Raw genomic sequence first — 21520 nt, 5'->3', positions numbered from 1 at the left:
TTTTTTTTTTTGGTTTATGGTTTTAGGTTTTTCGAGACAGAGTTTCCTCTGTATAGCCCTGGCTGTCCTGGAACTCACTCTGTAGACCAGGTTGGCCTTGAACTCAGAAATCCGCCTGCCTCTGTCTCCCAAGTGCTGGGATTAAAGGCGTGCACCACCACTGCTCGCCGGTCTCCTACTTTCTATCTTGGCTCTTCAATAGCTCTGAAATATGGGGAGTTGTTCCAAGTGCCTAAAACTGTAAGCTTCCAGACAACAAAAATCCCATTGATTTACTGCTATGGCCTTACTTAGAATGAGATACACACAGAATAACAGCCATAACCAGTGTTCATGAATGCACTCTGGAGGGTCGGCGGAGGTGGGGATGCCACAACACAGACAACTGGCTATAGTCCACTTCAAAGCCTGAGCTGACTCTTCAAGGGCACATAAAAGCACCCTCATCGAAACAGAGGAAATGGGGGAGAGGGAGAAGGAAAGGGAGAGGAGAGAGAGAACTCAATGAACTTAACCTTCTTAGCCTTCACAAGCAACGCTAACAGCGATGCTTCCGTAGTCCTGCCATGGCTCTGGACACCTTGGCTCCAGGACCCAGTACTGGGGTCCGCCCCTAAAGGGAACTCTATCAGACCACTAAAACGGAGAGCGAGGAGGTCTCTGCTCGCTTCCCTTCCCTGGCCTTGTACAAAGCGCACCCCACCCCCCAAAAAAGGCCTCTGGAGCACTCGCCCGCGGGCAGGGCAGAGCTGGCGGAGCCCTAGACTTAGGCCTCGAGCCCCGCCCCCCGGCTGGTCGAAGCCGCGCCCCCAGCTCCCCACCCTACCCCCGCCCGGCAACGGTCCTGGCGCGCAGGCGCACTAGCGCGCCCAAAGGAGGGAGCGCGCCGGCGCGCGCGCGCGGGATCCCCGCTTAAATGCGGGCGAAGGGGGCGGCGCGCATCCTCGGCGTCTCTGCCCGGTCTGCACCGTCGCTTCCAACTGTCTCCGCGTGGCACGAGCCACGAGCCGCGCTCTTCCCCCCGGCGGCGGCGGCGGCGGGTGCAAGCAAGGAGTGGCTGCGAGCGGCGGCGGGCTCCATGGAGAGCGGCGGGCGCCGGAGCAGAGGCGGCGCTTCCACCGCTGCGCCCGGACTGCAGTGACCCGCGTTCCGCCCCGTGTCCCGGCGGCCGCCCGGCCTCGCCGTCCGTGTCCGTGCCGCCGCCGCCGCCCGTCCCACCGGCGCCCGAGCATCGCGACTTCCTTCGGCCCGACTCCCCGGCGGGGTGGCGGCGGCCGGGTCCCCACGGTGGCGGCCGGAGCAGCGGCTGCAGGAGCCCGGCTCTAGGATGAAGTTCAAGCCCAACCAGACGCGGACGTACGACCGCGAGGGCTTCAAGAAGAGGGCGGCCTGCCTGTGCTTCCGCAGCGAGCAGGAGGACGAGGTAAGCGCGGGGACAAAGGCTGGCGACCGGGCTTCATCCCGCACCCCCTGCACCGCCCGGGCCTGCGGGTCACCGGCAACCCCCACGCCCGGAGCTGGAGATCGGCCTCCGGGGTTCGCCAGCCTGCCTTTTAGACCTCCCATTAGGTCGCAAGCTGTTGACTTCATTACGTAGATACCTCCTTTTGCAAAGCGGCCTCCGCTTTTAAAGTTTTTCTGACGACCGAAAGATGGCCAGCGAGAGAAGTGGAATGACGCCAGAAGGGACAAGATAGGCCAGGAAGAGGCAAAGTTGCCCTTTTCAGCCCGGCCATCTCTCGCTCTTCTGGTTTTTCAAGGCTGTTCTGCGGTGTGACTTGACATCTGGAAGGAGCGGCGTGTGATTTTACCCAACCCTTCGCCCCGCTTTGGACTGATAGGGACCTTTGGAGTAATCTCTGGGAGAGCCTATTTTATTTCACTTCAGTTCTATTCGGTTTTAAAATGATTCCGTTTTCGTCTCGCTCTGGATAGTTCAGTCACTTGGTAGCTGGGGGAAATCTTGTAGCGCTGCCACGCCTAAAATGAACTGATAAGAGGAAAAAAGTTAGCGTTCTGAGTTCTGCTTCTGTAGCCGCGTCCAGGAAGGCACCAAGCATAAAACTGGAGATGGGATCTAATGGCTTCCTTATTGCTAGCCCCTGAAGTTATGATAAGCATGACAGCATACACTCAGTGGTGATTAACAGATAGCCGCGTGCTTGAAAGTTAGGATCTTTAAACCGCTTTTGCTTTTTATTTACTTATTTTAAAGGTTGACTTGAAAGCTTTTAAGTGTTAAACCCAAATCCCGAAGGAACTTCTAGAGAAAGGTCTTTGAGCTGGGTCTACTTAGAAGAGAACGGAATATAAGGACTTTTTAAAAATGCACAAAGGACAAAAAAGGCCAACAAGCCTTAAATGCAGTCTATCATGGGGTGGGGGGAGTCTTTGAAGGAGGTGCCGTGCTAGGGCAAGGCAAACTAAATATAAAAACATATAATAGCGAATAGTGACCCAGGATCCAGTCTGACCTGTTCACTGCTCTATCGGATTTTTAACTGAGCGTTTACAATGAGTTAGGTGCAGCCCGGGGAGTGTTACATTTAATCCTTTTAGCACTTGGAGGTAGTACTGGTCGGCCCTGTTTTATAGGTGAGAAGACGGCTTTGAGCAGAAATGCTTTGTCCAGATGACAGAATTAGGTAGCAGTCATAGTTAGGGATGTAGTTCCTACCCCAGAAAGCCGGCCTCTTGGTAAAGGGCCTCTGCTCAGCAGTTGGATGCTCCGTGTTTTGTGAGGCTAAACTTCAAAGCCTTTTAAGTTACCTTTGAGATTGTACCATAATACACAGTTGGAAATTCAGGCCCCATTTTGTGTGTGTGTTGGCGGGAGGGGGTTGTTTGGGGGTGGGATGTATCTGTGTGTGTCCCTAGGTGAAGCTATGGGGATAGGAGAAATCAAAGTGATCTAAATTGTGTGTCTGGCAAGGCAGTCTTGACAAAAAAAGCTCCACATAAATGACTTTAAGCAGATAGGTGGATTGGTGTGTGTGTGAGTGCTTGGAAATTGTTTCTGCTGGAAGCGGTGCTAAAGGAGATAGCACCATGGCCGAGAGCTTGCCTCCAACAGGGGAGCCTGGGTTCAATCCTGGGCTCCTCTCTCTCCAGGAAGTTGCTGTAAAATAATTGCTACAGCCTGTTTTCAAAATGAGACCAGTATTTTTAAATACAGTGAGATGAGCAAGGCTTGGAGAGTATTAGAGAAACCCATTATATAAAGTGCTGGCTCTTGGAGCCTGTAGGCTGGGGGAACCCGGTGAATCAACTTGTTAGGGGATATGCTCAGAGGGAAGACGCTGGAATTCTCCCCAGCACACAGCCAACTTTCAGCATCTGGTTTGGCTCTTCGGAAATTTTACTTCTGTGGTTGTGTACAGTTGAGGCTCTTTCTATTATGTGATAATTACAGAATAGACTCTTAGCAACACAGTAAGATGTCTAGGAAAGCTACAGATGGGCTTTCCCTGTTGAAATGATATTACGAGCCATCCAAGGATAGACCAAAGCTGCTTGTCCCACCCTTCCAGCTAATGGGTAAAAAGTGCTTATCTATTGGGTTAAGGAGTTGTAGGTCCTGGTTAGAACATTTAAATGTATGTTTTAAGGATGAGGGTAACTTCAAATAAAGAGTTAATTACTGTCTGATCCTAAAAGGCTACAGAGAGCCCCCATTGGTTGGCTCACCTGAGTGCCGGGATTATAGGCGTGAGCCTTGATGCCCACTGAGAACAGGTTTTTCTCATAGTAGTGGTTCATACTGGTGCACGCCTTGAATGCCAGCATGTGGGAGGCAATGGGGGTCTGATCTCTGAGTTCAAGGCCAGCCTGGTCTACAGAGTGACAGGGCATGTAAATTAGGGTACAGAAGTAACTTGTCTCAAGGTCACAGAACACGCAGGACTGGACTTCTCTTGTTTTTAAGTCTTCAGTGTATCTGAGCAGCCTCCCCAGCTTTTTCCTGTGGAGGCCCGTCACCTTCAGTGTGGCTTTGAGCCTCCAGACCAGCCCACTGGTTTATGTCCAAGAGTAGCTGGTACACTGCTTCCATAGGCAAAGGAAAGACGGTGACGTGGTGAGTAGGTAGCCAGAAATGGCTTCCGTTGAATATATTTGCATACGTATTTGAATAGTGGATGTAAAGATAGTTTGAGCTGGCAAGGAACATACTCTGTAGTATGGAAGATTAGATGAAACAGGAGGAAATAACGGAGGCCTGGAGTGCTTTCTTCTGTGTGCTTTGGTTTAGGAGCCCAGTGTGTGTCACTTGGAACTTCAGTAAATGGGAAAGGAGGCACCAAGCACCCTGTGGTCTGCAAGAAAAGAGCAGCTTGGGATGGCAGAGAAAAGGGAATTCATTTTTTTTCTTTTTTTTAAAACATGAGAACCTTGGGTAGAGAATAGCTCGGTGGTGGAATGCTTGCTTGCCTACCACACACAAAGCCTCCAGGGAAAACAGCACCTCAGAGGTCACACACCAGGCAAGACAGGAAGGACATTTCAATTTTAGATTTTTGAGGGGGATTTGAGAGCAAAGTGGGACATAGAATCAAGCAACTCCATCCTGGGTTGAATCCAGGTGCGCACCTTCAATCCCAGCACTTGAGAGGCGGAGGCAGAGGCAGGCAGATCTCTGAGTTCGAGGCCAGCCAGGGCTACACAGAGAAACCCTGTCTCGAAAAATCTGAGAGTAACACCAGTTCTGTCTGGATCGGTGGTTCTAATGAAGCGTCTAGCCTCCCTCCGGGCTAGCCTGCTGTAGAGCTTGATAGCTTGAGAAAGTCCAAATCCAGCAAAAGTAAGGCCTGGTGAAAATGAAGGCTCCTCAAAAGGCAAAACTAAAACCAGAGCCGGGAAGAGTATCAGCCCCAGTCAGGGATTCTAGTGCAATAAAAAAAAAAAAAAAAAACCCTGCCGTTATTTACAGGGGGTGGGGGTCAGTTGTCATTTAACCTCCGGCAGTCGCCCGGTCCATAGGTATTGACATGTTTGACCAAGAGATTTAAGTCACTGAACAGATGAGGCAGGCATTCAAATGGAGACCACTTACAATAACCACATGGGTTTTCTTTCCTGTGTCAGAGCTTGTGTGTGTTAGGCAAGCAGGCGCTCTACCGCTGAGCGGCGCCCCCCAGCTCAAGGCACACCTTTTAGGAACATTGAGCCTAAATGAGATGAGATGAGCCACTTCACCTGTGACTGTGGCTCCCCCAGACCTGAAGGAGAACCTCTCAGGCCATTGAAGCAGCCAGCTTCTTCTAGGAAGAGCACGTGTCTAGCTAGCCTTTGTATGCTTTGTCAGAGGGTGATTTCGGGATAATTCTCCAGCGTTGGAGTCAGCCAGGGCCTACCTGGAAGATTGAATGCCTACTTGGCTTTCTTTCTGTCAGCCTCTTGCGACTGGAAGAGTTCTGTGATGGTGCTGCTTCGTAGCTTCAGTAATCCCATGTGTGTATCAGCTAGCATGTTGACTGTGTTGTACACCCAGTAGATCCTATTTGTCTGCTTTGGGGTGTTTAATAGGTTTCTCTGGGGAGAGTCTTTAGTGTTCATGGAGGGAGCTTGGGGTCAGCTGTCCAGTTTCTGAAGGCAGTATAATTGCAAGGAAGTGTTTGCTGTTGTGACTAGGTAAATGGCTTCATCCCCGCCACCCAGCCACCTCCCCAAACCCCCATCCCTCCTCACCTCACCACACACACACACACACACACACACACACACACACAAAATAAATTGTGTTGACTTGATTTTAGATTCTGCATGTGCAGAAGTTATTCATAGTCTAATTTACCTACCAACCTAGAGTTTAAAACAAAGGCATAATGAAACAAGATGAACTCCCACCTGGTGAGTACCAGTATCCCAAGGTTCCCATGGAAACAGTGACACCTGCTCTCTCACCCAACTGAATCAAGTCCCCACTTTAAAATTCTTACTTGCATATATGTATATGGACAGGAGAAGATGCTATGGAGGTCAGCGGACAACTTGTAGAATCCCTTTCTTTCCTTCTACCACGTGGGTACCAGCCTCGGGTACTCAGGCTTGTCAGCAAGTGACCTGTCCAGCTGAGCCATTTCAATGACCCAAAGTCGGGTGGGGTTTTTTCTTTTTCTTTCTTTTCTTTCTCTTTTTTTTTTAAGATTATTTATATGAGTACACTGTCACACTCTTCAGACACACCAGAAGAGGACACTAGATCCCATTACAGATGGTTGTAAACCACCATGCAGTTGCTGGGAATTGAACTCAGGACCTCTGGAAGAGCAGTCAGTGCTCTTAACTGAGCCATCTCTCCAGCCCCCTTTTCTTGCTTGTTGATAGCATCTCCCCATAGCCCAGGCCGCCTGTTTTCTGCAGTGCTGGGATTACACTCAGGAGCCATCAAGTCTGGCATCAATCTTAGTTTGTTTTAAAGGTGGGGATGTATATAGCCCAGCAGTCCTTACTTAGCATGTGTAAGCCCAGCACTGGGAAAGCGGGATTTGTGAAAGACTCTCACTCGTAATGGAAGAAGGGAAGGTAGAAGCTGGGCTCTGAGTTCATATTTGAAGGGTACACTGAATTATATTAACCTTCCCCTGGCTTAACTTGTTTTCGCTTTTTCTGAGACACGGTTTCTCTGTGTAGCCCTGGCTGTCCTGGAACTCACTCTGTAGAGCAGGCTGGCCTTGAACTCAGAAATCCGCCTGCCTCTGCCTCCCAAGTGCTGGGATTAAAGGCGTAAGACCCTGGTTTACCTAACTTTTACGGTTGTGCATAAGGTCATAAGTTCAAGGCCAGCTTGGTCTAAATAAGGCTCCAGGCTAGTTTGGTCTACACCCTGAGACCTTATCTCAGAAAATGAATTCAGTGCTGCACCACCTGTGGCTCCCGGCAGTGCACTCACTTCAGTGAAAAAGACTGCAGGTTGGAGTCCTACTGTTACCACGGCCCTCATGCTGGGGCTTGAACTCAGGTCTTGGGAAGGCCAGGCAGGAGTTATACTTCACACATTGCCTTTGTGATTCAAGATCTCACTAAGGCCTCAGTGATTCAGAGGTTAAGGTGCCTTCGAGGTTAAGAGCACTAGGTATTTTTAAAGAGGTCCTGAGTTCAATTCAACAACACATGGTGGCTCATGACCATCTATAATGTGATCTGGTGCCCTCTTCTGGCCTGCAGGCATACCTGCAGGCAGGACACTGTACATAATAGGTAAATCTCAAAAACAAGCAGAAACAAGGAACAAAACAACAGAACCCTCACTAAAAATTGCCCAAGGTGGCCTTGTACTAACTCTGTAACTTAGACAGGCCTTGACTTTGTGGCCTTCTGCCTCCCTCCAGAGTATCTGTGATTGTAACCTGGGCCACCACTCCCCTCTTTCTTGGCTTGAACTCTTAACTGGAAAAAGATAAATGACTCCTTTATAAATATACCTTAGTAATTTTTTGTTTGGAAGAACAGCACTCAGTAGGCTTTACCCAAAAAAAAAATTTTTTTTTAAGTGTTTGTGAGTACCAGTTGTGGTGGCACACGCCTTTAATACCGGCACTCGGGAGGCAGAGGCAAGCAGATTTCTGAGTTCAAGGCCAGCCTGCTCTACAGAGTGAGTTCCAGAACAGCCAGAGCTACACAGAGAAACCCTGTCTGGAAAAAAAAAAGTTTGTGTGCCATGTCTATCCCTGTTACCCAGGGAGGCCAGAAGAGGGTTTGGGTCACCTTAAACTGGCATTGTAGACAAGTTGTGAGGTACCATGTGGGCCTGGGGATTTGAACCCGGGTCCTCTGGAAGAGCATTCAGCACCCTTCACCACTGAGCCGTCTCTCCAGCCCTCTACACCAGTATTTTTGGTGTTTGATTCTTTTGACATAGGGCTTCACCCAGTCCATGTTGACTTCAAAAATCTTGAAACTGCCTCTACCTCCTAAGTGCTGGGACTGTAAGTATGTGTCACTACACAGGCCTCTTGCTCTTTAGTCACCCTTGCCCTTCCCTCTAAAAGGTGGCTGTGTCCTCATTCCAACTTGATGGAATATTCAGGGTGAGTAGATGAGAGCTTAATAATAGTTTAACTAGTGTCTGTCTCCGCCATGGGGTTCACGTCATCTCTTAGCCTGGCGAGGCTGGTGGTTTGCCGTAGTTGCCTGCACCTGTAAGAGAATGAGAGTAAGGGTGAGCTTAGCGATCCTTCCTCCACAGCGTTCCTCCTCACATTAGATTTTATTGCCATGACAGGAGATGGAGGATTATGCTCTAACCCCCTGAGGGTGGGGAGTTGGAAAGCGGGGCTGCATGGGCTTAGTCTGAGCGGTGACCTTTTGTGTGGAGTACTTGGATAACCAAGTTACACCTTTCACCTCCTCTGAAGTGCTGTAGATCTCGGTAGTCTGCTCTGTGGCACTTGAAATGAGCACCTAAAATATGACTGGACTTGAGGTACAGGGTTTTGAATTTGTTTCCTAAGTAGCTGCGCACCACCAGAGGCAGCTGTTCACATGTTCGTCCCTGGTGCTCAGTAAACCTGGAAAGGTCAGAAAGTTAGTTAGTCCCAGGGTTCAGCACAGCGTGGAAGCGGCAGACCAAGGGCGTAGAGTTGTGGATGAGGAAGCATTGCATGGCATGTACTAGATTGCAGATCTGCCTTCCCAAAGGTGGGCGCCGTGCCGTGGAGCACACCTGTGATCCCAGCTCTTGAGGCCGAAGCAGGAGGACCTGCAGTTCAAGGTCATCCTTAGCGAGATAATGGGTTTGAGGCCAGCCAGTTCTACAGGAGAGCCTGTCTCAGCTGAAACGGGGTGCAGAGAAGAAGGGACTGAGTCTGGGGTCGGGATGAATATGAGTGAGAATCCGGGGAATGAACGCTCATCATCCTAGATTCCTGATGCCGATTTTAGTTTTTAGTGCTGAATACCAATGGTTTTGAGACGACGTCACTAAATGAGTCGCTGGCCATCTGTGAGCACTGTCCTAACCCATTATGAAAGCACAAGGAAGTCACTTAGCACAGGATTATGGAGTAAAAGGTTTTTTTTTGTTTTTTTGTTTTTCGAGACAGGGTTTCTCTGTGTAGCCCTGGCTGTCCTGGAACTCACTTTGTAGACCAGGCTGGCCTCGAACTCAGAAATCCGCCTGCCTCTGCCTCCCAAGTGCTGGGATTAAAGGCGTGCGCCACCACGCCTGGCTTGGAGTAAAAGTTTTATCTAGCCAATAATACCAGGTCACCTCTTAACTGACTAGAACAAGAGGCTAGTAACCAGGTCAGAGCCAGGGGTTGTTGCTTACACTGCAGGGCATATGGGGTGTGCTTTAAAGCCATTTATAAGTCCATTTGCCAGTCTGGGTATGAGTTACGTGTCCCAGTGAGCCTCCTTTTGGGTAACAACAGTGTTATTGAAGTGGGGTTTGCAACCTCTCCTCTCCTCCTCCTCCTTCTTCTTCTTCTTGTCTCTCTCTCTCTCTCTTTCTCTCTCTCTCTCTCTCTCTCTCTCTCTTTCTCCAGGCTGGCCTCGAACTCAGATCTCCCTGCCTCTGCCTCCCGAGTGCTGGGATCGAAGGCGTGCACCACCACTGCCTGGCGCAACCTCGCTTTCTTTAAGGTAGAATTGGAACATAAAAGAGTCCTACTCTTCAGAATTCTGGATTTAAATTGTATCCAACTTCTCAATACTATATTGCACACCAATGAATAGCCTACTTTTAGTGTTTACGGTTTCTTAAAAATATTTTCGGGCTGGAGAGATGGCTCAGCAGATAAGAGCACCCGACTGCTCTTCAGAAGGTCCTGAGTTCAAATCCCAGCAACCACATGGTGGCTCACAACCATCCGTAACGAGATCTGACTCCCTCTTCCGGTGTGTCTGAAGACAGCAACAATTAAATAAACAAATATTTTCTGCCATCCTATTTTCATTCTCAGAGTTAGAAAGCCAGCAGTAGTTGGTACTGAGCTGACTCAACTCCGCATGCAGGAGAGCATGGAGTCCCCAGTGGCCATCAAATATTAGGCCTGCCAGATAAGTGGTTTCCTCACAGAGAAGATCTTAGCACGAACAAGGAACGATATTCTCCAGTCTGTGTGCTTCAAGTTCAGACTCATGTCTGCTAACATTGTTAGCTCTGCCTAATGCCTGCTCCTTCATTTCTAATTATGAACGTAGACCCTATTTGCAGATATTAAGCTTTTTATTTACAGCTCTATTTGGACATGATGCTGTTGCCCTCAAAGCAGCCACAGGTGCTTCAGCTAATGCCCTGCCAACCATTATGCTGGCTCAGTGTTTCCCTGGATTGGCCACTGTCTCGCCATGCTTAAAGCAGTGATGTGGGCAGCACCGTAGTTTTCAGTTAGGCCCAGGACGGCAAGGACAGCAGATTAGAGGAACTGTTGAATCACTTTGGTCGACTGAAGCTTCCCATCTGGAGAAGGTTGAATCCTTAGCAGCCGCATGAAAAGCTAGACATGGTGACACATAACACTCAGGAGTATGTAAAGTGGTGCAGAACAGGCAGGTCCCAGGAGCTTGTGGGTCAACCTAGCCAAAACGGTGAGGACCAGGTTCAGTGAGAGCTGTAGGGAGTCATAGAAGACACAAGACATCTACCCATGCACACTCATGCATGTAGACACACAAACACAACATCCTTTTCCCTGTGTTTCTAGCAGAAGGGGGAAAAACAGAATTGGTACTATCATTGTCAAAAAGATGTAGTATCCACATTGGGGATTAATCTCTCCCCACCCCCTTGTGGGGAGGGGAGATGAGGATGTAGCTCAATTTTAGAGTGGTTGCCTGCTGTGCTGCTTGATAAGTTTATGTTGTCACCTTGACACAACAGATTTCCCTGAGAAGAGGGAACCTCCGTTGAGTAACTGTAGATCAGATTGGTCTGAGGCTATATTTGTAAGAGATTGTCTTGACCGAGTGAAGTGGGAGGGCAGGCTCAGCCCACTGTGGGTGGCACTATCCCTAGGCAAGTGGGTCTGGGTTATATAAGCTCGGTGAGCATAAGCCAGTGAGTCACAGTGCTCCATGCTGTCCTCCTCAGTGTCTGCCCTGACTTCTCTCAGTAATGGATGGTGACTTGGAAGTATAAACCAAATAAATAAACCCTTTGCTCCCTACCCCACGTTGGTTTGGACCAGTGTTTTATCAGAGCAATGGGAAGCCGACTAGGATACCTAGCATGTCCAAGGCCTTGGGTTTGATCCCAAGTACCATCAAATAAGCTATAAATGTGGTGTGTTCCCAGTCCACGGGAAGACTGTTGACATGTATTCGAAGGCAGCATGCTGCAGTAATTCTGCAGCAGTTCTGTTCAGTATAGTTAAGTAAGACATGTGCTACCTTCGTGAGTGTTTGGTTTGTTTCAGCCTTTCTAATACTTGAATTGAATGCATTTCAGTTTCTCACTTGAACAGTGACTACAGTGGTACCTCAGTGCTATTAGGTTAGCATGTTGGATCCATGTTTATGGTGAGAGTGGGCTTGGTGGTGGTGGTGGTGATGGTGGTGTTTGTTTTGGTTTTTAATACTTTGGGCTTAATGCTCTTCTTGATCATGGGTCTATAAGTTTCTCCTGTGAAAGGTCAGGTGACTATTTCAGGCTTTGCAGCTCATCTGATCTATTTTCAGTAATTCTGTCACAGCCCCATAAAAGCACCAGACAAAATGCAAAAGTGAGTGATGGTGTCTACTTCTTAATAAAGTTTTATTTATGAGCTCTGAATATTATATAATTTAAAACATAAAAACCACCTGGTATCTTCTATAGAATCCCTGGCTTTTAAGAACCAGAGGAGTATGTTCAAGCATGCATAGCCTGTGCTAGCTACATCTCAAATTCCATAGCCTAGGCTATACAGCAAGATCCCATTTCCAAAAACAAAGGACGAGAAAAAAGAACCTTTTTTTTGTTTTGTTTTGTTTTGTTGTTTTCCTTTTTAGCTTGGGCTGTTCAAAACTAGTGCGCTGTAGTTTGCCCTTGTTCTAGACACAAGTTAGCAGCTGCTTATCTGACTGGCTCAATCAAATGGTTTTGGAATATGCAGGCACCTCTTCCCACCTAACTGTGAGCTTCACACTCTGCTCAGCTAGGGTTTGTTCGCACATTTCCCTACTTCTTTCTCACAGCACTGGTCTTCACGAACTCTTAGATCATGGGTGAACAGGGTGGCCTGCCTGTGGCCTTGTGTCTTTAATTTGAAGAGAAAAGATTCTATATATAGCTCAAGAGTAACTGAAGCCCTGGCTGTCCTGGAACTCAGAAATCTGCCTGCCTCTACCTCCCAAGTGCTGGGATTAAAGGCATGCGCCACCACTGCCCATCGAAAACTGCACTTCTTCAATCTGGTAGTTTAAATAATCCCAGAGGGGCCAGAGTTCCAGGCTAGCCAAAGTCACACAGTGAGACACTGTCTCACTGACCCACACCCCAATATAAATGAGTCTGCGGAGGTAGGATGGTTTAGTGATGTGAGTCTGTATCTTGTTGATGTGTGCCCTTAATAATTTCAGTGAGATTTCAGAGTGGATTAATCCAGAGTCCAGCAACAGCCATGAAAATGCTATCTATGTCTTAGTGCCTAAGTCCGTGGCTATTGTGGGTCTTACAGGTGCTGCTGGTGAGTAGCAGTCGGTACCCAGACCAATGGATTGTCCCAGGAGGAGGGTTGGAGACAGAGTAGGAGCCTGGCTGTGCTGCTGTGAGGGAGGTGTATGAAGAGGTGAGATGAAGGCTGTCTTGAGGGGTTTTACACGAGGGTCTTCTGGCTTTTTGCCAGGTAATCCTGAGAAAATGCAAGCAGGCAGTTGACAGAAGTGTTCTGTTATCTTCTGCAATGTTTATAAGGATTGTCTAGATTACATTCAAACTGCCTTAAAATTCAATAATAAAAGGTGTCACACCTTCATTCATGCACAAAATCTCAAGTGGCCTGCTTGTCCCTTCCCTCAAGGATTGGAACTTGGCTTTACACTCAGGCGAGACCATGTAAGGTAGAAGTGTGTAGTATATGATATACTCTGTCACTGGGCTTCGGGGTACATTCGGGAAGGTTTCAGTCTTGGGAGATGGGCTTCCTGGGGGAAATGCTTCCCAGCTTCACCTACAGGAAGCACTGCCTTTACTGCTGTTGCTATAGTAACGGGGTGAGGAATCAGGACCCTTTGAATGGTGGCTAGAGAACTGTAGCTCTTGCCTGGAAAAGAAGGCAGGTTTGCAAGAAGGGGGAGGGTTAGGCTGGAGAGATGGCTCAGCTGTTCTCCAGAGGTTCTGAGTTTTAATTCCCAGCCGCCCCATGGTGATTCACAACCATCTATAAGGGGATCTGATGCCCTCTTCTGGCCTAAGGATGTCTATGCAGCAAAGTGCTCATAAAAATTGACAAAGGGGGGGGCTCTGTTAGTTCATACAGAAAATTGTTTTCCTTCATTTTGATAAGAACATTTTTTATCACCCATGTCATTTCTTTTTAAATGAAAGTCATCTAATCAATCCAGGTAATTAGGATTTGTGTGTGAATTGAGCCATTATTCTATTCATAGGCCACGGTGAGTCTTGGTATGGCCAAGAAACTGTACAATTAGGCAGCTAACTTGCTAGGGAAAGCCTGAACTATTTAGATTCAAAAGTTGAAACAAAACATAGCTTATAATGAATCATTATGAAGATAAGTATTTTACTTACCGACTTTTTTTTAATAGGCTGGAGTCAAAGGAAAATTAGGCAGACTCCTGGGAATATTTGAGGTGAGTTACAAAATAGCCCTCACTTGGATTCCTGATTCCTGATTCTTTCCTAACAGCAGCCTGAACCAGGTTCCTCTAAAACGACCAGCAGGCAGGTCGTGGTGAGCACTGGGGGAGGTTGGGTAGTTACCCATGTCTGACCGTAGAGTAGAGCTGACACAAAGATTGGCCACATAGGCATCGGCAGCATCTTCAGCAGTCTGAGATCTAGGTCTTAAGATCTGGGGGCGACTGGATTCTGTCCAGTTCAGCATGTGACACTGAACAACAAACTTGAAGGACCATGGAAAACTCAGGTACAAGGAATAAATGCTAAAATAAACCTCATTTGTGTGATCTCTCACTAACGAGGCAGGATGGAATTCTCAGCAAGGGGATGGTGGAAAGAGAGAGGCTGGGTTCAGACGTCAGTGAATCTCTAGTCAGTGTGGTGTGCAGAAGTATGGGGTCTTCCCTTATCAAAATGCAAGTGTTAGCTCAGTCTTTCGTGATAGAACCAGGAGCTAAGCCTTTAGGAATTCAAGTATGTGTTACTTGGGAGTTGATGAGTCCCCAGTTCCTGTGGTTGGAGATGACGGCTCAGTGGTAAGAGTATTCAAAGAGTGCAGGTTGTTCTTCCAGAGGAAGAACTCCCAGCACCCATGTCCACAACTGTAATTCCAGTTCCGGGGGACCTGACCCTCAACTCAGGCATATGCAGGCACATAAGATAAAAAATTTAGAAATATAGTTCTTAAAATATTACACAAAATGCCTATCTGTGGTTACATAGCACCATCTTCTGGTTAAAGTGAGAAATGCCAATTTTTCTGTGATAATGTGTAATAATTACACCTTTGTCACTATGGTCAGTGTGTAAAGAAATATCATAACTAAAACTTAACTGGTTAAGGAGACAACACACTATTTGACAGGAAATGGCAGCCAGTAGTTTTTCCCTTTAGAGTATCACAGCACGTGACATGTTTTTAGCAATTTCCCATTTGGCAGTGTTGGACCTCCCGTTTCAGATTTTGAGATACATCATTGTAATGCAGGATGTCTCAGCTTCTAAATGCTGAGGTTTCTGGGGTGCACCAGCATACCCAGACTAGTGTCTTTGGTCTTGAGACAAGGATCGTAAATCTGACCTCAGCTGGCTTAGAACTTGCTAGGTAGGTAGTCCGGACAGCCTTGAAACTGAATCTTTCCTGCCTTGGTCCTCCAGGTTCTGATTTCAGCTGTGAACTACTATGCCTACCATCTTCAGTGCAAAATTGTGTGTGTGTGTGTGTGTGTGTGTGTGTGTGTGTGTGTGTGTGCGCGTGCGCGCGCATGCCTGTGCTCATGTATGCACACGTGTAGAGGCTAGAAAACAGCTTTTGGGAATGATTTTCCTCCACTGTAGGTTCCCAAGATCCAACTCAGATCCAACTCAGCTTTTCTGTGCTGAGCCATCCTGCCAATGCCAATTTTGAGATGTTTGTTTTATATATACACACTTCTGTCTGCATTGCTACACTATGTATGCACCGTCACACTGGAAATAGCCGTGCTGGTCACTGGGCCAGAGCCCTGAATTAAAATGCTTTTTTTCTCTATTCAAGCAGAATCAAGACCGGAAGCACAGAACATATGTTTATGTTCTGACCGTCACTGAAATATTGGAAGACTGGGAAGACTCCGTAAATATAGGTGAGTTTCTGTTCCTTTACTCGGTCCCTCCTACCGTCTGTCACTCCTTCTGGTCCCTCCCACCTTCTGTCATTCCTTCTTAACTGATTTTTTGGTTACTGTTTTGAGAGGGGAAGGTGAATATGTAGTTCTACTTTTGAATTACCTTATGATTTTTCCCTACCATATTATTAAATTAAGTCATTTAGGAAGTAAAAAAACTCATTGTTTGGGGGGAAAGAAAGGGAATCTTGTATATTAGTAGGGTATGCCTTCTTAAACTGACCTGACAGTGACTGCTGCTGTACTGTTCTCTAGGAAGGAAGAGAGAGTGGTTCAAAGTAGAAGATGCAATCAAGGTTCTTCAGTGTCATAAGCCTGTCCATGCAGAGTACCTGGAAAAACTAAAGCTGGGGTGCTCTCCGACCAATGGAAATTCCTCAGTCCCTTCCCTCCCAGATAACAACGCCTTGTTTGTGACTGCTGCACCGCCCTCTGGGGTGCCCTCCAGTATAAGATAGAGGGTTGGGGCCCCTCCCCCATCATGTGATGCACATGTCACAAGGAGAGGCTCTTTCACTTTCTTCTAACACATCTGACTGCTGCTGGCAAACTCTGTATTTGCTATGCAGGGATTTCAAATAATTTGCATGTATTTCATCTGCTTTCAAGTCTTTTAAAATAAATAACAAAATAGCAAAAATATTTTAAGATGCCAAAGCCATGTGGAATTTTTTTTTAAAGCCTTCATTGTACCCCATTCCTTTGGTTTTCATTTTTATAACCTTTTTAACATTTTCACTTTTGTCCACTTAACATTCTATGGTTTGACAGATCAACTGGTTATTGGGTATATTTTTTGCCCTAATTTTTTTTCTTACAGTATCAAAATAGACACCAAATCTTTGTTGGGAATTAATGAAAAATTCTTGGTAAAGAAATCTATCCACCCCAAAACTTAAAGAGAGTCGTATTCTCCCTTTGTAAACTGCCGATTTGGGCTGTGTTTGTATGGGCCAGTAGCCTTTGACAAAGCACTTCAGCTCCCTATTTGAGAATTTGTTCACAGGCAGAATTATGTCACAGTCCATGTACTAGGGCCCGTTCCCCTCTGCCATAGTGATGATATAAGAAAGTGTGCCGTTTTTTGGGAAAACTGTCAGCTACATGTGGCTCGGCATAGCTCATCCTGAAACTGTGGTTATAGAAATCTATTTAGCACGCTCAGCTGCTATTTCCCTTCTTTGACATAGACTGTTAGGGGCCACATTTCCCTCAAGGGCGAGTGCTCTTTATATTTTCAGTTTCTGATTTAGAGACATTGTTCACCACTGGACTAGACTAACCTTGGATGCCGGTCAGTGACAACTTTCACACTAAATGGCTGTTCTGTTCAGCTGTTCTAGGCCTAAGACACTGTCTTGAGTGTCAGTAAGTGACGTGTCAGGTGAGTTAACTGTGGGGGAACTAGAAGATTCGAGCCAAGAATTATTGTACCTCCATCTTTGTGCTCACTCAAAATTGGCCATCCCATGAAAAAGTACCATGACTTCATGGAGGAAGTGAAGGGGGAGAAGAGGAAAAGATCTTTAGCCATTATTAACCTTTTGTAAATACTCTTAACTGGCAAGCTTAAGACAGTGAAGACATTTGTTCTGTCACTTGTTAACCTTTGAACTGTAATGCTGCTGCTGACAAGGGTCCTTGCCTGTAAGGAAAACTGGCACAGTTTTCATAATGAGATCTTGGGCTACCGATGCAGCAGAACTAAAAACATTAGGTTCCAAAGCAGAACTCAGCCAGTAGTACTCATTCTAAATTATGTAGTGTAACCAAGCGTGATCGTCCAGACCTTTTATATTTTTCTTTGTACAGGTCATGTACTCTGGGTGTTTCAAAAGAAATATTTTAAAGAAACCCACAGATTGCCATTCTCTATCTTGTTTTCTCACAATTCTCTGCAAGTCCTCCCTGTACTAAACACAACAGAGAAACTGGACTGTTTTGTATAGAGTACTGCTTCCAGCAAATAAACCATCACAAGTGCTTGGGGGTTTGTATGTATACTCTCAGAGGTAATAATGCATGAACCTATTTTATATGTAAAATATGTACAGTATTCATGTCAACCATCTCTTTAAAAGTTAGCCTATAAATATTGTTGTATAATTTCTTTGGTCAGAAACATTTGGACTAAGTCATGTCACCTGGGTCAGGATTTCTTTCAGTGCCATTTAGCAAACTGTCTTTAGTCTATGCAAATAGCAAAGATTTACAGAATGCAACTGAATGCAGCTTCACTGTTAAAATTTCACCTGAGGGTTCCTCATTATTCTTCTGGAACCCGAACCCAGAACTTGCAAGATATAAAGGAATTGAATCTAGTAGAGCTCATGTCTACCAGCCCAGCCGCCTGCAGCGGGGAGACTGCTGTGTGTGCTTATTTGTGTGGGCGCTGAATAAAACGGGGCAGCTAAATTCTCCAGTTCCATGTGCCTCCTAATGTTTAAAAGAAAAAAGCAAAGTAACCTGTTAGAAACTGACTTGCAGAAAAGCAGGAACTGTTGGGTGGTGGTGTAAAGAAATGGCATTTTCCCACCAAGGACAAGCCATCCAGTTGTCGTCACACNGGATGAAGCAGCAAAGGTGAAGGAGAGAAGGGTATGTGNACAAGAATTGCTTTGCATGGTCTCATCTGAGATGGTTGCATTCGAACTGTTGTAAGAATTGTAAGAATCTTGACTTTTTTTTACGTTTGGAAACATCAAATAAAAATGGAAACAATCTCTGTATGTTTATTTTTACTTTAAGAGCCTGTTTTCATCTTTAAGGTACATGCCTTTACCAGGGGGCTAGAGAAATGGCTTGGGTTAATAAGAGTGTTTGCTGTTCTTTGAAATGATCTGACTTTGGTTCCAGCACCCACATAGAGGTTTCACAGCAACACAACCACACAGGCATCAGAGCTATGCCTTTGCTGTATAGAATCTGTTCCCTCAGCTAGGTTTATATCATGTGCATATTCTATACTTCCATGTGGCATTCTACAGTAAAACTCACTATTCATCAGACTTCATATATATACAAAGCTCTTTCTTGTGCACTTCATTTGTGACTAACTTGGATTGGTGGCTTAACGCCATGAAGTTTCATGGCAATGAAGTTTCATAATAGGTTAATAACCAAAACTAGAAAAATAACAGAACATTCCTTACTATAATTTCCACTCAAACATATAAAAGAACTAGAAGTTTAAGAGCAGTGATTAAATGTAGTAGTTTGGGCTGGGTAAGTAGTAATAACACATGCCTTTAATCCCAGCTCTGGGAGGCGAGGAGAGCAGCACTGCTATGCTAATCAATCACAGGTTCAAAGCCAGCCTGGTCTCTTGGTCTCAATTTCCAAGTCTGAAGCCAGGCATAGTTAGCAGGGGCAGGCAGATCTCAGTTCAAGGTCAGCCTGGGCTATAGAGAAATTCCAGGGCAGCCAGGACTACAGAGAAAAACCAGGATTTTCTATCACACTGGATAGAATTCCCAGCTGCTTCACTAAATATCTGTTTATGCATAGCATCTAAATAGTTCCTAAAGTCTTCCATTATAGCTTTTTTGTTGTTCTATAGTTTGTAAAAAAAAAAAAAAAGTTGGGTGTGGTGGCGCATGCCTTTGGTCCCAGCACTTGGGAGGCAGAGGCAGGTGGATTTCTGAGTTCCAGGCCAGCCTGGTCTACAGAGTGAGTTCCAGGCCAGCCAGAGATACACAGAGAAACCCTGTCTCAAAAACAAAGATCCTCCAAAATCAAGCTTCATCATACTAGTTTAGCCTCTGAGATTAGTACCACAAACACCCTGTGCCTTCCCTAAAAAGCCCCAGCTGTCCTGGAACTAAGTATTCTGTGCTGGCCTTGAACTCATTACTTAGCCTTTAATACTGGGATTTAAAGTCATTTTGCCCCCTAACCCAGCTTCTCCCTGGTTTTTAATACCTTCCTGGACGATTCCAGCAGTGAGATAGATGACTGTCAACTCACACAAGAAAAGATTCAATCCCTAGTAACAGAAATGTGTAGAGGGAAATTCTAATTAACCCTGAGAGCAAAGATGCCCAGCCTTAGTGGTAATGAAATGAGTGTGGAGGTGAGTGAGCAGTGCAGGAAACAGACAAGTCAAATCATCACATCCAATCGGTATACGTTTTTATTGTTTATACTTCTTTGAAATTACATTCAACATGTTTTCCTTTTACTTAAAATATAAACCCTGATATAGCTCCTTAAAAGGCGGCATGCTTCATAGCTAAAATGAAATGTTGCTCCCAGCCCCAGAATACATTCCAATGAAATATTACATATTTCTTACGGAATAGTGGGTTAGGTACCCAATTTCTCATCTCACTTTGTAATTTGTATGTGGATACCTTTCCTATGTTGTAGCTTTAAAACTTCCGCTTCTGCAGTAATAAAAACTGATGTCGTTATTAGATTAGTCAAGAGAACAATACCGAAACCACCAGGGAAACAAAGCCAGCCTACTGTCCACATGACACCACTGAGGTCTACTTGGCTGACTGGGAGTACTCTTACAGAACACCAGATGGTCTTCCCCACCCTCCGGAGAAATGCTGAGCACAGCACCCCTGTGGCTTTAATATATCAATTTACACTGAACTTTACCTTACAAGTACATTCCTGGTCTAGTGTGAGTATTCAGTATTATATACAGAATGCCTATGATCTGAGCGAACCAAGGCTAACTAATCTCACAGTAGAAGTGAATCACAGCAAAATAGACAACAAAACAGAACAAAAACTTCAAACCACAAAGCCCACATTTACACCCTAGGGCTTCAGAACTGACTTCAAGATGCCAATTTGGAAGAAGTTGGTTTTCTCTCTGAGCTCTGCATGCGCAGATTTCTGGAGGTTGGAGGCATTTGTCTGATTTGAGTCCAGAAGATTAGCCTTTCCAAGAGGAGCTGCAACTATTGTGTTGTTCCCACGCCTATGCTGTCCCTTCAAAGGAAAGGCCCAAACTATTCATTCACATCTACATCCTCAAACCAGCAAGCAGCAGGTAAATGTTAATATGCTTTTGTTAAGTGAATGTCTTTCTTTTGCTGGGACTACAAAGACAAAACTTTGTAAGAAAACAGAACCACACGTACAGAAACAGGTAAGGCTGGGAATGATTCCAACCTACTTTAAACAGAAAAAGAGAATGACATGTCATCTAGTGGTGACTGCTACTCAGCCCCTGCCAGGAGATGTCCACACAATGATCATCAGTCTAATTAGTGCTACATTTATTCACTATCCCAAGTTTCTGCAATACTATCATTTAACTGCTCTGAACCAACCATTTTCCTGGCCAACGAAAACAGGTCCATAGGCCAGGTGTAATTACCAGAGTTCAACCTGTTGTTTCTTTTAGGAAAAGTCCAGGCATAAGTAACAATTCTTGCTTCTTCCAACTGGCTAAGAGAGCAAATTTCAAACAATGGGACTCATCAAAACCTCCAAAGAAAATGTGATGCCAGGAAATTAGGAGTCCTAATGTAAACTGGGAAAACTGAAACCTCTGCACACCAGGCCACCGTGGGTAATGTGTAAGGCATCAGCTATGACTAGGAGCAGCTCTGGCTTTCAGGATGGAATGCTGAGTGGTGAATGGTTAACTTCAAGTCCTGTCAAGTCTGCTTTTTAAAGTGAGAACTGTCTTAGCCATGGACAAAGATGTACTCAGGCCAAGAATTGTAACAACTGCTGTTAGAAAGTTTAAAATTTCACAGTATCAGGTAGGGCCATTAGCAATTTTATTCTAAACTTTACATTTGTTAACAAAATGCATTTATTTGGAAGGATCCAGTTATCAGTTGTCAAAAGCTCTTATACGTTGAAAATATAATTTTAATAGATAATTCTATTAAATTCTATTCTAACACAATAAAATAGTCTGCATTCAAAAGAGAAAACAAAAAATTTAAGTTATGAAGAAATCCATAACCTTACATGAAGATTATGGAGATGAAGATTTCTGACCATAAGGTTAGCATTTACATGTATATGACTTTAAAATAGCAAGAATCAGAAATTCAATGTAGAAAATATTGAAAGGGATTGTTTTACACAGGAAAAA

At 45.6% G+C, this 21520-nt stretch overlaps 1 protein-coding gene across 1 annotated transcript; it reads left to right on the top strand.

Moving 5' to 3' along the window:
* Nucleotides 1-890: 890 nt before the first annotated feature.
* Nudt4 (nudix hydrolase 4) lies at nt 891-18173 on the top strand. The gene is given in 5 exon segments (XM_021174490.2): nt 891-1423; nt 12600-12710; nt 13690-13734; nt 15321-15408; nt 15706-18173. Coding segments are annotated over 5 exon segments (543 nt in total). The 5' UTR covers nt 891-1327; the 3' UTR covers nt 15909-18173.
* Nucleotides 18174-21520: the final 3347 nt, after the last annotated feature.

Source organism: Mus caroli, chromosome 10 (assembly GCF_900094665.2).
Source record: "Mus caroli chromosome 10, CAROLI_EIJ_v1.1, whole genome shotgun sequence".
Lineage (NCBI taxonomy): Eukaryota > Metazoa > Chordata > Mammalia > Rodentia > Muridae > Mus > Mus caroli.
This window is presented reverse-complemented; position numbering and strand designations above follow the sequence as displayed.